This window comes from Columba livia, chromosome 1, assembly GCF_036013475.1.
Source record: "Columba livia isolate bColLiv1 breed racing homer chromosome 1, bColLiv1.pat.W.v2, whole genome shotgun sequence".
NCBI classification, from domain to species: Eukaryota; Metazoa; Chordata; class Aves; order Columbiformes; family Columbidae; genus Columba; species Columba livia.
The window spans coordinates 119,894,996-119,908,603 of NC_088602.1; the positions used below are offsets into that span (position 1 = coordinate 119,894,996).

The following is a 13,608-nucleotide window of genomic DNA, read 5'->3' on the forward strand; positions in this document are numbered from 1 at the left end:
GCAGGTAAGAAGGGTCTAACTTCTATTTTTAGGATCACAGTCTAATGTCTGGGTTAAACTATACTTGCATTAGAGGATTCCACAGATGAGGTCAGGTTTTAGTATAAGGAGTAGTATGGGGATGATGTGAAGGGCTATGAGGAGGTGTTCTCACATAGTCGAGTTTTGAATAGATGTGATGTGGGTGGGTAAGATTTCTTGTTGGGTCATTAGTAGTATAAATAGGGTGTATGAGGCAGTTAGTAGGGTTGCAATCCCAGTCAAAATGATTGTAGGAGTAGATCAGTTAAATAATGCAATCATAACGGTTAATTCTGCTATTAGGTTTGTTGTCGGGGGGGGGGGGGGGGGGGGGGGGCAGAAAGCCATATTTGTGATGTTAGCTAGGAGTCATCAAGTGGCTATTAGTGGCAGAAGGGGTTGTAGGCCTTGTCTAAGAAGTAAGACTTGTCTGTGTGTATGTTCATACTTCATATTAGCTAAGCACAATAGTATGGAGGAGGTTAATCTATGGGAGATTATGAGAATTATTGTGCCTGAGAATGCTCAGTGGGTTTGGATTATGCTTGCGGCGATGACTAAACCTGTGTGGCTTACAGAGGAGTAGTCAATGAGAGACTCAAAATCAGTCAGGCATAGGCAAATTGAGCTGGTTAGTAGTGCTCCTCATAGGGCTAAGGTAATGAATGGGTAGAGCAAGTGATTGGAAAGAGGGTCTATTAGGAGGGCGACTCGCACAACGCCATATCTACCTAGTTTTAGGAGTAAGGCAACGAGTAGTATTAAACCTGCAATAGGGGCTTCAACATGAGCTTTGGGTAGCCATAGGTGCAGGCCATATAGGGGTGCTTTTACTATGAATGCTATTATTAGAGCTAAGCCTGATAGAAGGTCAGTTCAGGAATTGTTCAGTGTGGGATGGGTTAGTTTGAGTATTGTGAGGTGCAAAGTACCAATTTGCATGTGTAGATACAAGATTGTGACTAATAGTGGTAGAGAACTGATGAGGGTGTAGAATAGGATGAACTGATAAGAGTGTAGGATGGAAAAGTATGGAGTTTTTCTCTGTGTGACAAACAAATTTATGTTTATATTTTTCCTGCTATATAAGTTTACTCTCTCCATTTGTTCATATAGTTTTATTTGCACAATGCCAGCAAATGTAACTGCCAGCACAGGCACTTCTGTACCCAACAGTTGTACCCGGTTGCTGATTCTCCAAGCTTTATGAGCAAAAAGCTTGTACTCCATACTCTAGCTGATGGCTTTTCTGGTGAGGTACTTTGAAAGAAGTCACAGTCCTAAACACTGCTATGTCAGCAAAGGTTTCATGCATAAATCTGGGCTAAACCAAAGAACAAGGACAAGTTGACCATTCAATGTATCAGCTACCATGCTGCCCGTAGCTAAAACATTCACATGATAACAGTCCTGGCAGAACTTTTGGAAATCCAAAAGAAACTCCTAAATAATTCTTTTAATCTGCCTCTTTGCAGATGGCTAATCTATCTGTGCCACAATCTGTCAAAAGCTTTGTGTGCTTGTGCAGTTAGGCACCTCCCAAAACACAGGTCCAATTATATATATATATTGAGGCATTCCCCTAGCCTTCCTACATTTGTTTTCACTTTCATTTTCTTTATACAAATCTTACAGTACCATCCAGATGGTAAAGAAATGCTCAGCCATATTTACATAAACACAGTTTCAGACACCAGAGAGTTAGAGAACACATTGCAGGGAAAATAATGAAGATAAACTTAGCAGCTTTCAGGTGAGTGCAATCAGACAATCTTGCAGTCCTTTTTTTTTTTCTTTTATTTACTATGCTCTACAGAAGAATCATATAATAGGTTACAGTGAAAGGAAGGGAAGGAAAGGAAAGGGAAAAGGGAAAAGGGAAAAGGGAAAAGGGAAAAGGGAAAAGGGAAAAGGGAAAAGGGAAAAGGGAAAAAAAAGGGAAAAGGGAAAAGGAAAGGGAAAAGGGAAAAGGAAAGGGAAAAGGAAAGGGAAAGGGAAAGGGAAAGGGAAAGGGAAAGGGAAAGGGAAAGGGAAAGGGAAAGGGAAAGGGAAAGGGAAAGGGAAAGGGAAAGGGAAAAATGTCTCCTGACCTATTACCTTTTAATCTGGAAACAATGAAAAGTACCTAGGAAAAAAAAGAAATCTCAAAGCAGCATACTATGTACTAGCACAGATTAGCACATTTCAATTCATGTTGATGCAGTCAGCCCCTTATGCCAGGTGAGAACTGGGCACCATGTGCAATTTAGAGTACAACACTAGGCATCAGGCAGATCCTTCACTGCTATACTCATCACCTGTTTATTTAGTCCCATTCAGCACTGAAGAAATTCCCCAATTTACTGGTGTTTCACCTTGCACTCTCTACTATAGTGCAAGTTAAAAGGAAAGACAGAAGGTAATGAAGATCTAATATGTTCTACTACCAAAACGAAGTTTGGGTTACTTTGGATCTTATTATTAGCCTCTCAGTGTGGAATATTTTAAGAGAATGTGGATCAAATTTATCTCTGGCATAGTTCCGTTCACTTCCTGAGAGATTAATTTAGGTCTTTTATTGTTTATGCCATTTCACACATTGCATACAGGTACCAGCATAAGTCTGGAACAGAGACAAAATCACTGACTACATTTACCTAGATTTCTATGTATGCCCTAATTGAATCACAAGCAAAAATGATTGCAAGAACTGAATTTATCCAAAATTGTTAGTCTGATTTCAAACCAGCATCAAGAGGAGAGGCAAGCCTACATTATTCTGACCAAACAATGTAGCTTGATAGCTCATCTTGGTGTCTAATGAAGTAATGTTTGCATAATGCATGAAGTCCAATTTAGGAAAATTGAAACTGCTTTGCCTTAAAGATGGCCAGATGTTTAGTGTGCATGTGATCAAGTGACAATTTTACACAGAGAAATGAAGACTGAGACTGAGGCAGATAAGTAATACAAGAGGAAATTTTCCATTTCCATTTGCAGTGGGGAAGACCAGCAAACAGCTTCGTGATCTCAATTCTTCAATTATTAAAAGCAGTAAAACTAAGTAACTGACATTATTAGACAAAAAGATGTTCTATTACAATATAACAATCTCTATAAATGGAAATAACGAGGTCACAGTTCACTTTGTACAGTTCACAATTTTGATTGCCTTGAAATTCAATCTCAATCTGCAGGGCCTTCTAGGTAACAAAAAAAAACATACTGGGCATGCTGCAGTAAATATACCTCAGGGAAATATCCACCCTAAAAGCCATTTGAAAGTACAGAACCATCAGAGTCTGATATATGGAGTGTGTGTACGCAGATGGCAGTTATTTCTTTCTCTCAGTTATCCGACACACTTTACCAAACATGAACTATCAGCCAAAGCTCACTATCCCTTGAGTCCACTAACTACTGTTTCCAAGAACGATTTTGAGAGGCAAGGTCTGAAAACAAAAGTAATTTATCAGGTAAACAACATAGTTGGAAATAAAAAAAATCACAAAATCTTGGGTACACATGCCCTTTTTCTGATCTGAGAAAGACATTGCAAACTTCAAGCCTGTTGAGATGAATGTGTTCTGAGTAAAAATAAGTTACATTAATCAACAGACAATCACAATAAAGGTTGCTACGTACTACATAATCAGGAAACGGTGCAACAGACAGGTAACTATCACAGAAAGGTGACAAGCAATTACCACTTCAAGAGGTTACCAGGAGCACAAGTTGTATAGAGACACAAACACAACGCCACTATTGAGCTTGTGCTTTTCTATGTTCAACACAATTAGGAAATCTAGTTTTCAGGCTTCTTCTTTTGAAGATTTTAGTAATATCTCTCAAGAATAAGGACCAGGAGGTTTGAAATAGCATGGCTGTCTTATGAAATGTTCTCAAAATAGTAGCCAACCACTTTTGTCCCTCCTCCTCTGTTACAGTTTACTGTGATGCACTGTATTTGTTCTGTTTCTCCCATACAGTTTTCACAGGGACTTTTGCCTTCATAGTGTTTATACAGAAGATTACATGACAGTGTAATCATCACAGTGTCTGTGTCAAATACGCTGAAGTGTCTGCGTGACCAAGGATCTCTCAATTTTTCCAAATATACCTTCTTTACAACAGCTGGCTGAATTTTTGTCCTTCAAGCTTTGCTTTTTTTAATTACAAATCACAGCAGATACAATTAGCCTACTATTTTTTTTTTTTTTTAGAATTCCTATGGAATAATATTTAAAGAAAGCGCCAAGACTTATATACCTTCTTACATATGTGAACATGGCCTTCAATTTGTCAAGTCATATGTATGACAATTAAAACAGGTTACTATAGCTAGGTATTTAATAGCTCCCCTGATAAAGTTCCTCAAGCACTTTTGAAAATTCTGTTCTCCTTGCAAAATATGGCACACGCAAGTCAGAGAAAGCAAGAATCAGTTATCCCTACTCCTGGTTCTCCCAAGGAATGCAGTTTCCTAGGCAAGCTCTGAGCACACTCAGCTAGCCTTGGGGTAAGAACAGAAAGCAGTCAGAAAGGAAGGCAGGAGTTTCTTTGGTTTAAGAATCTCACAACAGCCTTAAGAGTTTCATCTCCTAGACCCCTGAACAGCTTCCTTATCTTTAGCATTTAAAAATATTTTTTTTAAAAAATCACTAAAATCCTTACATTAACATTAAAATGCTTGGTTTTATTTTTCATGGAGTGAATCCACTGAAACAACTAAGAGGTTTAATTAAAGCACATCCAAAACTCTATGGTCAAAATGGTCTGCTTGTGTGTAGCATGCAAAAAGCTAGTAAGAGTTACAAAAACATCTTCCCCTCACCACATTTCTTTAGCATTCAAGGGCTGCAAATGTCATTTGTGAAAGTAGGAAGAGAGATGCAAGTTTCTGAAGGAAATAGTAGTTTTAAGGGCAGAAAACTGCTTGTCCAATACAGTGTGTAGCAGAACCACCTGTACCTTAAAAGTCTAACAAAAAGCAGACACACAAGAAGACAGAGGTGGAGACAGTTTTGAGGAAGAAGCCTAAGAAAACATATAAAGAACCTAGTATATAATTATTTTTGACCAAATAAAAGTCCCTTTTTCCAAATCAAGAAATTAATAAATGAAGACTACAGTGATTTGAAAGGAGGAAAGTGTATGATGTTAGCAAAAGCAGGGAGGTGTTGGGACACAGATGCATCCCTGCAGTCTTTTTTAGTTGAAGAAACTAAGCATTCATTTTATTCTTCAGATCTGTGTAGTCACTCAGCATAAATACCTTGTCTGTACCACAACAAGTATATCTGAGAGTACTTAGGAGTCAAGGGACACCATGTTCACTAAAATAAAAAATCTTGAAGGGAAATGAAATATAATTTATTTCTTATTTATTTCTTATAACCTTATTTCTCAGCAATGAGACAATAAAGGAAATTATGTCCAATTAGACTGATGACAAGTCCTCATGTGGAAAAAAATTAAGGGTATGTGAGTTCTTCTGGGTTTTATTCATTGCAAGAATAGTATGGAAAATGAAGGGTATTGTTCTGATATTTAAATGACACTGATGAATAGTATTTACTCTTTACCAACCAAAAAAACTGACAGAAAGATGAAGACTCTTCTGTGACCCAATTAGAGATTATACGGGGTCACATTGTATTCAGATGTTCCTTCCTAACTACAAGAATATTTATAATCCCACTGGAATCACTCTATGGATGCTGTGATGTCTGGATCTGCATTCTCAAAACTTTATACCATTAAATTTTACAAAACCATTGTAATTAGGCCTGTTTTATTATTTATGGATCCAATCACCAATATTCATTTGTTTCTTGGATAGATCCATCACAGAAAGAACTAAGGAAGACCAAACTCTCAAAAACATGGTTTAAATTATGTCAATATCATGCAGGAATACGATAAACAGGTCAAAAGAAAAGTAATTACTCTTTCATGGTGTAATCACAGAAAGCTCAAACTCTAAAATAAAGTTGATAAATGCTTTACCACTCAAAACCTAAACTGATTTAGGCAAAGAGACTGTCCATTTACTCCAAAGTAATTCAATAGCCTTTGCAGAAATTTAGCCATAACTTTTTTAAATTAACCATTTCCCAAATGTTGGCAGTAGAGAAAAGGAAGCTATGTAGCATGAGACAGACAAGGAAGGCAACCAGTACTTTCTAAAGGAACTGTCACAGTGCATATGCTTATTCTAAAGCCTGGGACCTATAGGATCAAGAAACATGGTATGAGAGTGGGGGAAATTAACCCTAAGAACTGGCATCAGGCTGGAAAGTAGTTTCTTTCTATACTTTGTACTAACACCAACTGATTTGCTCAACAATGAGGTACCTGTTAGATACTGTAGTTCAGCTATGAAAAAACATTCAGTCCAGCTGTTCTTCAGATCTTCTTTCAATTCCTGTTACTGAGAAGATGAGACATTTCATTGTCCTATATTACTAAAAGTAAATTGCTCATTTGTTATCCAACTTTTGAGACAATACTAAGGCTAAGTCATCCATATTTGACAATCTGATAAGACAGGTGAGCAGACAGAAAATCAGTACATTATCAAAGACTTGCAACAGAAACTATCGTTCCTCCATGCAGCAAACTGTGTTTCCTGCCAAAGTAATAGTAAATTATAGCAATAAATATTTTACTGCTACACATCACAGCACACAAGCTTCATTACAGAAAAATGAACATTATGCTAGTCCATCCCATTGTACCTCAAACAAGTGCAGCTTAAGGCTTTTATCCAAGTGTCTATCAGCTAGGTCATATTTTGGTTACACAAAACGGGGCTCTAGAGAAGACCAGAAGTAGAAGCTGCTAAGGTGATATGTGGAAAAATCAATCCATGCTCATTTTTCTGCCTCCAGCTTCCTCCTTTCTGTTCTAAATTTCACTGTTGAGATTACATTAGCCTCTCACAAGCTCAATGGTGGAACAGAAATCATAAATACACTCAAGTGTCAGTTTATTATGACTATCTCCCAGAAACACTTTTATAGCAAGGCATTGACTGCCAGAGTTTAAAGCAACAAGAATGAGTCTTTACATGAGGTGATTTTGATTTATCAGCAAAAATTCATGCAGCTTAGAAGATGTCTATAATTCATAACTTTTTGTTCATGAGTGATTCAAGCTCAATGACAGTAAATAAATGTGCTCTAGAAACAAGAATTCTAACTTGATCATAATCTAACAAAATGCTTAAGTGTATGATTAATATCTTAGTCCTTGTAAATTAACAGACCCGCTCAAACTAAAATTTTATCCAGGACTTCAGTCTTCTCTTAGGTCACAAAGAAAATAAGAAGCTTGTAAAATTTGCATGGAGAAATACAAACATCCTGAGGCATTCCATTATTTTAGAGATGATCTGAACTCACCAACTGGAAAACTAACCCCTCAAAAATAAGAGAAACCACCTGCCTACACAATTGCTTTACAAATAGATTAGGTAAAACAGTGAGATAGAGTTGGAAAAAAACACTACAAGTTAACAATGAACAACAAGATATCAGACTTGTGCTCAAATAGTGTCTTGCATTATCTTTGAGAAGCAGCCTGTAAACAAAATATTTGGGGCTACACAGTAAGGTGAAAAACAGATTGAATCTGGATTTAAATTAGTCTTACTATGGAAAGATTCACCAGGTTATGTTTATGTAATTGCAGATGCTCCAATAACAGTTTTAACTATCAAGTAAATAGACATAGAGACTAAAAATATGCAAGAAATTCAGACTTAATTATAAGCTCTGAATACTATTTCAGACAAGTCTCCACATTGAGACTAGTCTTTTAAACACCTATCAGATCTAGTGGAGAAAAAAAATGTGCATGGGGGAACTTTGAAACAGAAGTTCAAAAAAGTCTATCAATACATTAAGGGGCAAAAAAGAGTAAAGATTGCTTTTATTCTACAACATTTAACTGAACAAAAGGGAAATACAGCATTCATAAAGATATATGAGAGCCTAGAGGGTACATGCAAATGAATGAAGTGATGAAACACACAAAAGAAACACTCTACAAATTACCTTTTTAGATTACCTGAGAATAAAGAGATAAGCATATATCCAGCAGGTAACCAATTAAAAGTTGTATGAAAAGGTAAATACAGTTTATAATCTCATTTCTCACACTGTCTCTTCAACACACTTTATGTACAGCTGTGTTTAAAATGAGATTCCAGTTGCTAAAACCATGTGTCAAATTCTTCTTTCACCAGCAATTTGTGCTGCAGCCTCATATTCCTGTAGCTACACAGTTAAGACTGTATGTATACACACAACCACACAGGCTTTGATGCTATTAAGATTTAATAGCCTATGTAATCTCACTGTGTTTTTATTTCTCTCTCACAAAACTATTTCTAGGGGATTTTTTTTTCCTATCAGTTACATCTGATTCCCACTTTGCATATCGACATGGTCGCTCCCATTTTTCTGTTCTTTTAGACACAAGCCAGTACTACTTACCTGTAGACAACTAGGCTACAGTAAGCCACATTAAGATCAAGAGTTTTATAAAGCAACTCATAAACTTTAGCTGTTGTTGATAAGAACTGGGTTGTTGACAAAAATTGGAGCATGGACTTTAATGCAAAAGCATATGCTTCCTGGACACCATTTTGAATGGAAAGTGTTAATAAAAGAGACACTGAGATAAGAAAACTGAATCATCTGGAACTCTCACACCTGCTTTAAAATATAAAGTGTGGGGAAAAAAAATAAAATAAGATTGCAGATTAATTTTCATATTCAAAAAACTCACTTAGAAGATATCTAACAGCAATGTTCGTTATGACTACAGATATAACAATGTTTTTAAATGCAGAAAAGGTTGAAATAAAATCTTGCGATAGATAGGAATATTGCATCCTACAAGTCAGGGTCTTTAACGACATTGTAACATGAAATGTCAAGTTGCAGATTTCTGTAACTTTATAAAGAGATGAAAACCAAGACAAAGGAGTATAAAATGCACACAAGAAGATATAATTTGGCTCATAATGTCCATGTGTCACTACTTTGTAATCAACCAGTTTCTGTTTCTTTAAAATCAGTCCAAGCTCACATTCTATTATGTTTTTGATAAAGGAAAGACATCAAGATATTTATGCAATAGATGGCTTTCATCTGTTAAAAAGCCATCCTAAAATTTTTGAATGGACATTCAAACATCTGAAATTTTTAAATTTCAAAATACTCTTGTCTAGTATCAATCACTTCTGTCATTTTATAACATCATGCCATAGCTCAAAATGCTTAAATTACTTTCTTCTTCGACAGCCACTTGAGACTTCCTCCTCATATCACTCATTATTCAGCTTGCTTTTACTTCTTTATTCTTACACAATTCCTATTTCTTGCTACTTAATATTGGCTTTTTTAGACTGTGCCTCAAAGAAATCTTCCATGTCACAGACAAAGGAAAAGTCAACACCGCCTATCCAGGAAACAAGTTTCTATTGTCATCATAAAGATGTTCTAATGATGGGCCTCTAAAAGAAGAGTATCTACATTGCTTTCTTATAATCATTCCTGTTTCTTATGGAAATCTCGAGGTTCCAAACAGATAAAGCAACTAGGAAATGAATCACTGGTAAGGCCTTTAGGGGAAGTGGCATAAACCCTCAGCAAACAGTCTGGAAGGCAGGGTCAGCCATATGCTCCTGTGGATTGCGCCATCTTTGCCTAGGAGAACATTACCTTTCCCTTGACTGCAAGCCTTTTTGAAGGCTTCCCTAACATTTCTTCTCCTCGTGGCACTTCCAGCCTCAGTCTAAGAGGATTTTCTTTTCCTCGGGGGCACAAGTAATCACACACAATTCATCTGATGTTATCTTTGCTATAGGTAGGTGTCTTTTTCCTGACAGTTAAAGAAAACAGTGAGATATTCATATTCATATTCAAGTCTAATCCTAATTGAAACAAAGTTATTCACATATGAAAAGCTTTGCTCCACAAAACTGGCTTGAACATTCAACTGAACACCCATTGAATAGATAAAGAAAATAATTTTACTTCCTAGGTTTTACCTAGAGGATGAAAAGAGCTGGTGAAAACTGATAGGAAAATACACCTGCATAGTTTGATGTCTAGAGAAGCTCCACATGATATTCCCACAAAAGTGCTGCAGATCAAGGAAAAAAAGCAATACAGCTAAGGGCTAGGTTTGGAAGTACACAGCAGGAAAATCCTCCTTGTACATGTTGGTGATCTCAGGCTTGAAATAGAAGAGATGGAAATCAGTGTAATCATCTTTCTTTTTACCTAATCAACTACCATCTTGCTGAGTTGCCTTGACAGAATAACTCAACTTTTAATAATAATTTAGGGGAGAAAAAGTTCCTGTCCTGATGAGAAATATGGCATATGTAGATTCTCACAAGAATTCTATGTTTTCTTTTCTTTCTCCTAGAATACTATGTTAAATTCTGTACATGATTTTCACACATATTCCTCTCCCTTGGAGAGTTCAGTTTTATGACAGGAATCAGACTGAAGCTGGTCCCTTCATTACTCTTCCTCTGTCACAGATAATTTCCAGCTACTGTTTCTATTCAGCTGTTTGTGTACCCATGGTCCAGCAGTTCACAGGTTACATGAAAAACTGCTTACTCAAAAATATTTTTTTTTAATTATTATTTTTAATTACAAAAAATGTTAAATGTTTTTTTCCAGTAGAGCATCACAGAGCTATTGCACACTGTCACCAAACAGCTGAAATAACACAAACGGTGGAAAAGCAGCTCCTTAATTGGTTCTGCCACTGGAGAGATAAGATATCATACAGCACCATAACTGGTAGGTTTGTGAGGAGCACTTCCCACATTTATTCTAAATTTCGGACTGCAAGCTCAGTTCTGCTCTCTCAGGAATGTTTGGATAAAATCAAAAGCAATAGAGCAGAAACTGAGCGTTTGGACAAAAGTTTTCTACATTTGAGTGTCTAATCTCCTACATTAATAATTAGGTTTGAGAACAGACGTGAAACTCAAAAGTGTTTAGCTACTTCAGATTCAGTTGCAGTGGGATATACTGTCCACAAGCATATCTAAAATAAGCTCAATTTCTTGTCAGAAGTTTAAATACAGCTTTAAGCAGACTTGAGTCCCTACAACTTCAGGTACCTGCATTTTACATTTCATCATTTTTTTTTATTTATCATTCTGCCTTTACAGATCATATGTAAGTTTTTTTCAGCTGTAACCAAAAAATATCTCTATGTCATACACTCATTAACTATCCTAATATGACCATCTACTATCAAAGACATACTGTGTGCATCCTTTTAAATTGACATCTTGATGTATCTTTCCGTCTCGGTGCCATAAAATATCCTGAACAAAAAGTCAAGGGCTAAGCGATAATCTTCCAAGAACCACTGGTTCTTTCTATTATTATTATTATTATTATTATTTTTTCTTCCTCCTACCTGAAGCAGTTCTTATCAAATGCTTTCTTAATTACTACTCCACATCGATTTCCAGCACCCCAAAATACTACTAACAAACTAATTCAGAGAGGCAAAGAGCAAAAAGACTTTGAAAAGTAAGCATCCTCACCATTGTCCCCATTGCTTTTGAACAGAGTACTTATACCTAGAGTATATGTAAATACAAGCCAGAGGATCAAAGCTGAATAGATCTTCCAATAAATCATTCCCTGGACAGGTCATTTTGGTAGAGTCAGTGAAGGGCAAGATAATTAGCTATTTATTAGTTCAAGAATGTAGCAGGTACTCCCATTGCTTGACATTCAGTACTTCACATGAAATATGACCGATACGTTTCACACTCTTTAAATATACGGCAAATTTGTTCCCAGCACGTAATTTGTTCTGTCTTTACTTGCCAGATTTCCCATTCCCAGGGAACACAGGAGTCTCTGACCACCCAGTATTTTACACCCTGCAGTATTTTACATTCTCCCATATACACAGGCAAAAACAAATAATCAGGCTGAATAACCATCATTCAAATTCAGGAGCTTCTGTTCCAAAAATGCAAAACATTCATGGAGTGCACTTATTAGATTCTTATGTGACTATTGTACACAGCCACCTTTAAACATGAATAAGAGAAAGTCATTGCTTGAAGAGCTTGAAGTAAATTAAGATATTAACAGGTCCTCCATTTCCAAGTTTTATTAAGGAAAAAGTCATTCTAGTTTACAAAGAGGAATACTGTGCTAAATTCAAACTTGAAGTTGCACAAACAGCCGCAGCTCCATAAACATCCAACCTGCTTTCTAAATCTGAACATGTTGCTGCAGAACTGAGGAATTTCCTGGAGTTAAGAAGACCACAGCAACTGATCAACTGTTATGTTTTGCTAGGTTCACTATTGTCACACAGATTCTTTCAGTTTCTACTGCTTTTATACATGCAGTACAACTACGTATATCTTCTTCAATATTATACTTTAAGGCTAAAGACTGTTGATAACTCAGACAAAGAAAAGTAACCACTGAAGAGATGCTGAATTTTAAATAAATACACTGATAGTATGTGACGACTGTCATTAACTCCACATTATGAAGCTCTGTATATTTGATTGACTCTTGAAACATTAATTCAATAATTTTCTTGACAATAACTTTGCATGATATTTTTTTTTCCTAGAGATGGCTTTTTCACCATTCAAGATCTACCAGTATTTTGTAGTAGACAAAACAGAGCATAATATTGCTTGTAGGTTTGTTCTTCTCTTGAAGAGACACAAAACAGTCATCTGAAAGACAGAGCTATAGCTGAAAACCGAACCAAATCAGCAAAAAAACTTATCCTAATGGTATTTATTGTGTTTTTCAAAAGCTAATACTGATGCCAAGACCAGCAGTCCAGAAAAAAATCTCTCTTAGCAAGTCACTTACCATATTTATTGATGATACTGGACCAATGCTGTTGACATAAATATCAACATCAATAACTGTTGGTTTTACTGTGGAGAGAAAAAAAAATACTTAATATTATTTTGTAGAAAACATAAAGTAATCACTTCAAATATTTTCTTCCGCAATAGCTGTAAGGTCCATTCTACAAGTAGAACCACTAAGAAATATGGATTATGTATTTTTCAGGAAGAAAAGGTTGTTTTCCTCATACACAACCAATATTACTGTAAATTAAAGTCTGTAGCATTTTATCATCATGATCCCCATTCATCTCAGCAGCAATTTGTTAAGGAAACTTTCAGTGTTCAAAGTCAAAACGTAAGTGACTGACATGAAACTAGAAATAATGCAGCATATCACTTTTTCTCACTTCCTCAACAAGGAGGTCCTTTACCACATTTGTTCCACACCAAAAAATCTGTCCAGATTTTTTCATCTCATCAGCCCTGAAATCCTCCTAACTTGGAGTAAAATCGCTATGAAATTCATTCAGCTATACCTGAGCAACTCTTCTCCTTTCAGTTTAGACTCATTCCCTTCAGCCCACATTGCCTTTGCATTCATTCATCCAGAGGTTTTTCAATTTGATTCGGTTTAGCCAATTAAAGTTTCTCACAAGATCTTCCATGTTTTCAGACTTCCAGGTTTCAATAGGCCAGGACAAGTTCTGTACTTCCTTCTTTAG

At 36.2% G+C, this 13,608-nt stretch overlaps 1 protein-coding gene across 2 annotated transcripts in view; it reads right to left on the reverse strand.

Annotated features, from left to right (window-relative positions):
- Positions 1-13,608, reverse strand: part of GABRG3 (gamma-aminobutyric acid type A receptor subunit gamma3) — a 348,523-nt gene that overhangs the window by 315,295 nt on the left and 19,620 nt on the right. For both annotated transcript variants that reach the window (XM_065075325.1, XM_065075329.1), the window contains one exon: positions 12,903-12,970. In XM_065075325.1, coding sequence (XP_064931397.1) covers positions 12,903-12,970 — 68 coding nt within the window. The remainder of the gene's footprint in view (positions 1-12,902; positions 12,971-13,608) is intronic.